This window comes from Pteropus alecto, unplaced genomic scaffold (assembly GCF_000325575.1).
Source record: "Pteropus alecto unplaced genomic scaffold, ASM32557v1 scaffold398, whole genome shotgun sequence".
NCBI lineage: Eukaryota > Metazoa > Chordata > Mammalia > Chiroptera > Pteropodidae > Pteropus > Pteropus alecto.
In genome coordinates, this window is record NW_006442497.1 from 3,547,733 (window position 1) to 3,556,810 (window position 9,078).

At 47.4% G+C, this 9,078-nt stretch overlaps 1 protein-coding gene across 1 annotated transcript; it reads left to right on the forward strand.

Annotated features, from left to right (window-relative positions):
* The first annotated feature begins 651 nt into the window (after window positions 1-651).
* SHBG (sex hormone binding globulin) lies at window positions 652-3,819 on the forward strand. Its single transcript, XM_006926977.1, is given in 12 exon segments — window positions 652-663; window positions 1,261-1,343; window positions 1,525-1,573; window positions 1,575-1,685; window positions 1,687-1,720; window positions 2,039-2,196; window positions 2,491-2,596; window positions 2,725-2,861; window positions 3,225-3,420; window positions 3,682-3,711; window positions 3,714-3,746; window positions 3,749-3,819. Coding segments are annotated over 12 exon segments (1,020 nt in total).
* Window positions 3,820-9,078: the final 5,259 nt, after the last annotated feature.

The window sequence follows — 9,078 nt, forward strand, 5'->3', positions numbered from 1 at the left end:
AAATCTAAGACCCAAGCCGTGCAGCAGGACCGAGAGAACGGCAACTGGGACCCTTTAAAGGGCCTACAAATTCGGATACTTGCAAGCCGGGGAAACGAGGCGGTGACTGGGTCGCGGGGAAGCGGAAGCCCGATTGGTGTGACCGCGGGGACGTGGGAGTGGCCGAACGAGGCGGTCCTCACTGCCTGGTAGCCCATAAATTCTGCCCCTGCCCGGAAATTCTGACCCTGAAGGCCCGCACCCGCCAGCCAATCAGCTTGAAGAGTAGGCGCGTCTCCGCTCCCTTAAGCCTGCTCCCCTTGGTGGGGTCTTGTGATTCGGCGCCTGGGTAGGTGTCAAGTCTTGGCTGCAGAGGCTTGGTCGCTGTTGTTATTGGGTGTCCCAGCCTGCATTGGAGAAACCCCAGGTTCAAAAGTCACCCCCCGGTCCTTTAACTGAAGTATGCAGTGATTATCTGCTCTACCCTTCACTCTCACTCACCCATTCAAACCCACCCAGACCCTTTGTGAGCTCTATGACCCCCAGCTCTAAATGCTATTTTTCACATATTACAGACAAGGATCTAATTAATGCACAACAGTGGAGTGACTTGCCTAATGTCACTCAGCTAAATATTTGGGATTCCGTGTCTCAGCTCTAGTCCCGACAGGGATGCTACTAAAGGTGCCAGGCAGGACCGTTTCTAGGCTTCAAGCCTATCCAGGACAGCCTCCCTTGGAAGACTTGGAGGACCCAGGCTAGGCCCTAGAGTAGGAGGAGAGGGGAAATGGGGTGTCCTTTCTCAGCTCATAAAATTTCTCTGGAGTGGGGCAGGGTAGTGGAGGAACTGTGTCCTTCACCTCATTTATCCCCATAGAGGGGTGGTAGGGTCAATGCCCCTGTCCCCCTTCTTCCCCTGGGGCAACCTTTAACCTTCCACCAAACATGGGCAAGGCTGCCTGCTCTCACGCATTCTCCCCTGAGTTGTCTAAGCCTCAGAGAAGCTGATTATGGAGCGCAGAGCGCCTCTGGCCACATTGTGTTGGCTGCTCCTGCTGCCATCTAGCAGCCACCAGGGACAGGACCTGAGACAATTCCCCCAACCCAAGTGCAGGAGTGGGACAGGTATTCAGCCCATGTGTGTGTTTAAGTGAGCTACACTTTGGCTCTGCCCTCTTCCTTTCTTTCCTCCTCTGGCTCTGCAGCAGGAGGCCTCTCCATCTGTCTCTGGCATGTCCTTATTCCAGCTTGTTTATTTTCTAGCTCTGATAGAGGATCTAGGACCTTCCTGCTGTGCACCTCAGCAATGACTCAGGATAAAAGCCTATCTCCATCATAACCTTCGATCTCACCAAGATCACTAAGTATGGGGTTGTTCCAGTCCCTTGACCTTGGTATTAGTTCCCTGATCCTACACTCTATCAGCTTTTCTCTTTTCTCTGTCTCCCTGTTTCTCTCTCTTTCTCTCTCTTAACTCCACTTCCCCAAAACCCACATCTACCCTTAAAAGGCACACTCCATACACAGTCCCTTCTGTCATTCCAGAACCTCTTCTTCCTTTGAGTTTCAAACCTGGGATCCAGAAGGAGTGATTTTTTTATGGTGATATCAACCCAAAGGATGACTTGTTTGTGCTGGGACTTCAGGATGGCAGCCCTGAGATCCAACTACACAATCATTGGGCCCAGCTTATAGTGGACACTGGACCCTGGCCTGGATGATGGGAGGTGGCACCAGATAAGCCAGATCTGGTCTTAAGGGAAGGGTGTCTTGAGCTGGTCTGAGGAAGGAAAACAGAATCAAGTTATTGGGCATCCCAACACCATTGCCTCTCATTTAATCTGTATGAAACCCCCATGAAGTTACTATTCTCCCCATTTTTTCAGAGGGGAATTCTGAGGCTCAGTCAGTATAAAAGTGACAAGTCCTAAGTGAGCCAAGGATGCTAGCTGATTCTCAAGTGCATGTTCTTTCCACTATACCGCTACCTCTGAAGAAAGTGGTGGAGGCAGCCCCCAGGAGTCTCTGATTTTGCTTTTCTCCTCCTTTGTGTAGATAGAAGTAAAGATCCCTGGAGACTCAGTGCTGCTGGTGGTGGATAGGGAGGAAGCGCTGTGTCTGAGACAGATCTTTGGGCCTCTGGCCGAAAAACTCTAGCCCATCATGAAGGTTGCACTGGGCGTGCTGCTGTTCCCCCTCTCCAACTTCCAGTAGCCGGTAACTGCATCACAGGGTAGGAACCATGACCAAAGTTGGTAAAGCATTGCTGGCTGGTTAGGTGGCCATGGGAGTCCACGCTTTTGAGGAGAGGAGATTGGATGAAAGGTACATGGGGGAGGCCAAATACTTGTGTCTTGAGGGAGAATAAACTGAGAGTAGGGAGGCTGAGACTGGGCTCAGATGTCTCAATTCCAAAATCCCTGCATCTTCCCTTCCCCCCGCCCCCACTGGTTCCAGCTGGTCCCTGCCCTGGATACCAACTTGTGCAGGGATAACTAGTTGGACCAACAGGCCCGAACCTCAGTGTCTGCCCCCACTAGCCTCAGAAGCGATGCTGTAGAGTCCCAGCCTAGGATATTCTTCCCTTTTAGGACTTATGCAGAATTCTATCTCCAAAGTAAAAGCCACTTTTTCCCCTCTATGGATAGCTCTGCGTCTGCCTTCCTCCATCTCCTTCTACCACTAGCCCCCTCCCTCCATGAATCTTCAGCATTGAGGCCTCAGGAGGATCATTTCTCCCCCCAGACATTCCCCAGCCTCATGCAGAGCCCTGGGCCTTATCTCTGGACCTAAGACTCCAGCTGGCAGCAGGCTCTGGCTACCTCCTTGCCCTTAGGACCCCAGAAAACCCTTGTTGACTTAGCCTCCACCTCCAAAATCAAGTAAGAGGGGACACTGCTTATATTCAGTGGCACCTGGGAGCAGCAGAAAAAAAAGGGAACTCCAAAATGTCAATATTAGGAAAGCTTAAGGGTGGGAATAGGTGGCCAGGGACACATCTTGAAGCTGACCACAGCAAGCAAACAGGTTTTATTTAGATTGTATATTTACTTGGGGATGGATATGGCTTTATAGAGGGTCAAGCCAGGAGAGCCGAGGCAGGATTTAAGAGGTGGAAATAGCCAATAGATAGAAGGTGTGGGGCTAAGAGGCAGACTTAAGGCAGCTAGGAGTGGGGCTACAAGAAGTAGATGTGGTTCATTCTTTCCTTCTCCGCTTATGTCCCTGTCCCACACACTCTGCAGAAGATGGTTCTCTCTTCTGGGTTAGGGCCAGGGCTGAATCTGCCACTGGTCTTGGAATTCCCTCTTCAGCTGAAGCTGGCTGTGTCCAGGGTGGCCTTGAGCCAGGTGCTGAAGAAGGAGTTCCTTGCTCTGTCTCCTGTGGGCCTTAACCTCTGGGCCCACCCACAAGGGCATCTCTTCCTGGGGGCTTTGCCAAGTAAGAGAGAGTGAAGTTTAAGTTCCTCAGGACACCATTGGAAATAACTAAAGGGAGAGAAGATAAGAAAGGGCTCATTTTTAGGGGAAAGAAACCTCTGAGAAGGCAGAATAAAAGGCTACAAGAGTGAGGATAGAGGGCAGTAGGAGTAAGTGCTTTAAAAAATTTAGTTTTGGAGAAAGGGGGGTTGGGGAGGAGCTTCTGGATCCAGACCACCTTAATACCCTAACACCTTGCCTGCTCCATGCCACCTCCCTCTAGGAGAGGTCTCTTATGCCTCATTTTGCTTGGATGACTTTGGGCACAAGACCAGAGGCTAGACACAGACTGGTCTTGAGCAGAAGCCAGGACATCTGGACTCACAGCTGTCCCCAGAGCCCAGGCAATGGCACCCATTAAATCCCCACCTAAGAATCCCCTTTGAATGTCACTTATTTATTTATCAACAACTATTTATTGCACATTTGCAAGGTACCAGTCATGGTGCCGAGCGTTGAGTTGTGTTGATGTGCAAAAGCAACCCTCTGGTTTCTGTTCTCTTGGTACTCATAGTCTCCTGGGGGAGGCAGGCACTCATCAAAGACTGACAAGTACATAATTGGAAATTCTGATAATGCCATAAAGCAGCAGGCAGGGAGTTGAAAAGGCTTGGAGACTAAGAGCCTTAACCTAGACTGGGAGTCAAAGAAAGCTTTCTGAGGAAGCAGTGACTTTTCAAGCTGAGATGCCAAAAACAGCACTCAGACAAACACTAGATATAGGTCACTTTCTGGAAGCTAGGAGCCCATTTCCTTCCCCAGCATATACTTATTTTCTCTGAGACTTTAGCTTCTTCCCTCTGAGGCTGGTTCTGAGGGGTCAGGAAGAAAGGGAAGAGATGAAATTCTGTTGTCCTTTTGACTGACCACTGCTGTGCAAGGAAGGAGCAGCAGGGGGCATGAGAGGGTCATAGAAAGTAGGGAGCAGGGGTTCTGGGAAAAGGGAGGCAAGCAGAGGGAGAAAGCAGCCTCTGTCTCTCCTCATCTTGCTGCATTCTGGCTTGTGGTGGTCACAGCTGGGAAAAGCAGACAGATTCAGGAGTATCTCTGCCTCAAAGAATATGGCGATTCAGCCCTTAGGCCCCAGACCTCTGGAGAATCCTGGTGTTTCAGCTCCTCTTGGGGGCACCCTCCTGCCTCAACCCCCAGCTCCCTGGGAAATTGTTATGCCCAGTCTTCAGCCCCTTTGGGAATCCTTGTGTCCTGGCCCAAAGCTCCCAGCCTCCTTGGGAACCCTGGGACCTCAGCTCTCAGTCTCCATCTCTCAGTCCTCCTCCCTCTCATGAACTGTTAACCTATTCCCCATCTCCAGATGCCATGGAATCCCAGTATCCCAGCCTCCTAGCTTCTCACAAAGATCTTCCTACCGGTAACCCAGGCCACACCTGCTGTCCCTTTCTGGAGGACCTAAATGACCCAGGGTAAGGAGTCTCCAGGAGAGTCTCTAGGGCAGAAAACTCAAATCCTAGGTCCCTCCTAATCCTGAGTTTGCAGAGTCCATGGATGCCTCCACCAGCTGCAGTGTTTTGTAGGAGAGTCCTCAGCAAGGGACCCCAAGTCCCTTGGCAGTGTTGGACATGTCCATTCAACTGAAGTTTATTGACTACCTCCTGTGTATCAGGTGCTGTTTCAGACACTGAGGATTCATTGATGACAAAGATAGACACAATCTCTGTTCTTATGAAGCTTATAACATAGGGCAGGGGGCAGCCAGACAGCCCATAAACAAGAGAAATAAATAAGCAAGATTATTTCAGATAATAGTTAGCTCTATGAAGGGAATAAAATCTGGTAATATAATAGGGGGTAGTAGAGGAGGGACAACATTAGCTGCGCAGATAAGGAAGGCCTCTCTGAGGCAGCGTCACTTGAGCAAAAACCTGAATAATAATAATAATAATAATAAAACAATCCCGTGGGAGCCTCCAGTGTGAGCCAGTGGGTAGAGAGGTTAAAGGGCCTGGACACACCTGAGTCCCCACTAAGGGGGTTGTTTTGAACAACAACTTCCTGACTTTGTGACCTTGAGGAATATCCTAGGGGCTGGCTTTTCTCTCTTCCCTCTATTCCATCCTGTCCAGGACACAATGCCTCCAACCTCCCTTTCTTTGGCCTGCCCTAGATTCTAAGATTCCTGATTACGAACCAGAGCTGTCTACACTCTTTTATTAGGACTGACTTTGCTTTGACATAGACTCTGCCAGGCCCCTACCAAGGGCACCTACAATGCCTGCCCAGTGTCCCCTGCCTCTCCCATACTCCTAAAAACCTTTCCGGAGCTTGGCAACATAACCTGCAGTCTCCAGGCTTGGTCTACCCACTTACTTCACCCACTTTGCTGCTTCTCTCTTCCCTCCCTCCTTCCTTCTTTCCTTCCCTTCCTCCCTCTTTTTCTCCCTCTCTCTCTCCCTCTCTTTTTCTTTTTTCAACTAACGTTTACTGGCTGCTAACAATATGCCAAGCACTGTGTTAGGTAGTCCACAGGGACTCCAAAGATGAATAAGACTAGGTCCTGGCAGAGACATAGACATGTAAAATGTTTTAGTAGAGATCTCCATGTAGTGCCAGGGAACCTCATTGCAGTTCCACCAGTATTATCAAAGAGGTAAGTTTTTAGAAGTATGAACTTGAAAAAATGACTAAACCGCTTTAAATTTCAGTTTCTCCATCTGCAAAATGGGGAAGTTACCTTGCTTATAACCTTGCTCTGAGGATTTGATGACATCATGTAGGTCAAATGCCTAGCACAGTGCTTGGCATAGAGAAAGTACTTAATATACGAGAGATGTTGCTCTTGTCGATATCATTAACTTCATGCATATATTTCTTGAAATATAAGTCTGAGCCTGTAGGTTTATAAAAGATGAGGAAGAGTGTATTATGTGGCTGAATCAGGGGCAGGCTGAGATGGAAGGAAGGAAGACTGGGGATGCTTCTGGAGCTACATGGTCAAAGAACTTGTATGTCCTACTGAGAAATTGGAGCTTGAACTGGTCAGTGGAGGAATATCAGTTTTTCTTTCCTTTCCTATTTATTTATTTTTCAAAATTGTGGTAAAATATGCATACATAAAATTTACCATCTTAACCATTTTTAACAGTACAGTTCAGTGGCATTAAGTATATTCACAGTGTTGTACAACTTTTACCACCATCCATCTCCAGAACTCTTCGTTTTGAAACACTGAAACTCTGTACCCATTAAATTATAACCCCGCCCTCCATATCCTCTCCTCCCATATCTGTGTTTCAGAACTCTCTTCTTTTCTTGTTTCTTTCTCTATAAAGACCTATGTTGTCAGGAACCCAGACGGCTGGGTCCCTGGGATTGTGTGAATTGTTGGGAGAAGGATCAAGGAATATAGACTTCATGACTGGATCTTGATATGGAGGAGGGGGCATGGGGGCTCTTATTCCCTTCCTCCTTTCTGGAGATGCTGGAGGGAGGGCTGGGTTCCAGGAAGAGCTTGGAAGTTTGTAATGACTCTTTGCCCTCCTATCCCTTTCTCAGCTTTTTCCCTATGAACACCAGTAGGACAATTAGTAGAGTGTTCCCTCCTTTCCTATCCTCTACCCTCCTCATGCTGAGACAAAAGGAGAAGGCAAAGACAGGAGCAACAGGTATCTTACCTTTACTAGAACCCCCTAAATGCACAGAAGATATTCAATCATCCTTTCCCAAGCGAGCCTGGGTACAGGACAGAGACAGAGCTAGCAGTCTGAAGGCCATCCTTAGGCCTGTGTTAGCCAAACAGTGTGTGTCGAATATAGGGTCCAGGTCTCATCTCTCCAGATCGAGTCTGTCCCATTTTCATGCTCCTTGCTTGGTGAAGGAAAGGACAGTAGTATTCCTGAGGTTTCTTGCGGGAGTCATTCCATATTTATGCCCAATTCAGCAACCAGGAATTTTCTTCAGTATCTGTGGATTGCTTGGGTACAGAGGATATATACAAAGTATAAGACAAAGGCCTCCTTTCAAAGATGTTACAGTCTGATTGAAAAGATAAAATACACATAAGAGTTTTCAGCTCAAGAAGATCCTGAGCATAAGCCTTGGTTCCTTTCTTTCTGTCATCTCCATTGTTCATATCACTATACTTCCAAAATAGAGCCTGAACTCATCCTCCTGTCTCCATCTGCAAACTTGCTACCCTGGTCTAAGCGATCCATATCTTCTGCCTGGACTGCTGGTCTTCCTAACTAGTCTCCTTTGCTTCCCGTGGTGATTTTCATTCAATTTAATCATGTTACTCTCCTGCTTAAAATACCAGAATTGCTTCTGTGATGGCTGGATAAAAATCCAAACTATTCTTTTGGCTCACAAGGACCTGTATGATTTGGCCCCTGACTACTTCTTAGATCTCTTGCTGTATCAATTTTGCCTTCCCTCATTGAAGGCCAGCCTTTGCACTTGCACATCCCTCTTCCTACATCTTTCCACATGAAAAGTCATCTTCTCAATAAAGCCATCCCTGACCACCCAGGCACTCTCTGGCACATCACCCTGTTATATTTTTCTGTATAATATTAACATCCTTTTATTTATTTGTTCGTTTTTATTGTTTATTGGGATGGGAGCCCCAGAAACACGGGGACCAAACAGCATCTGGCTCTAAACGAATGCTCATTAGATATGCATAAAATGAATGAGTGAGAGTTGGGGGTGGACTCTGAAGTGTGGGAGTCTTCCAGGATGAGGAAATGAAATGGACAAAGGTGTGAAGTCAGGAGTAAGCACAGCCTGTCCCGGGACTGGCCTGCTCAGCTCCAGCCGAGGACTAGTTGGGGCCTAGTAAGAAAGGAGGCTGGGGACACAGGCTCGATTTAGATTGTGCAGTACCCTGGAGAATCAGGACTCCATCCTGCAGGGTAACAAAAAGCCACTGAAAACTTTTGAGTTGAAGAGTGGCCTAATAAAATTGTATTTTGAGAAAACGAATTCAGAGTTTGCTGCAGAAGGGCTGAAGCAGGGCCAGCTGTATAATTTTCAGAATCCACTGCAAAATGAAAATGAGAGACCTCTTGTTCAAAAAGCAGGAAAAAAGCGCTGTTCAGGGTACCAAAATGTAAGATGTTTTCCTTTCTTCCACAGTTTTCTTGACTTCTCATGGCATTTTAAAATTTGCTATTTCATATTGTTCTAAATAAAGAAAAATTAACATTTTCTACCTTCAGTTTATCGATGAGTATAGAAGAACTGGAAGGAAAAGAAATTATGGGTTGCCCCAGCTTTCCCTTTCCTTCTATGTCATCATCGCCAGCAAAAGTGGTTGCTTCATTCAGAGAAGTAACATGACTGAGAAAGGTTATGATAAGATCCCCTGATCATTCATGCCACCTAGAAGGCCATTGCATTCTTTCTGTTTTCAAAACAAGTTCTGCTTTGAATGGGAAGTTTGGCTTCTCAGCTGTCAGCACCTCTATTCAGGTGTAGGCATAACACACTTACCTTGTACTCTCTTTGAGTCTCGCTGAACTTCAGCGCATGGTGAGTCACAGAGTTGTGTGCTCATGAAACATCACCTGTGGCCTGTTGTGCATATCTCCTCTGCTCACATGCATATTCCGTTGTCCCGTTGGACTTCACTTATAAAGACAAGTTCAAAGATAAAATTGTGAAG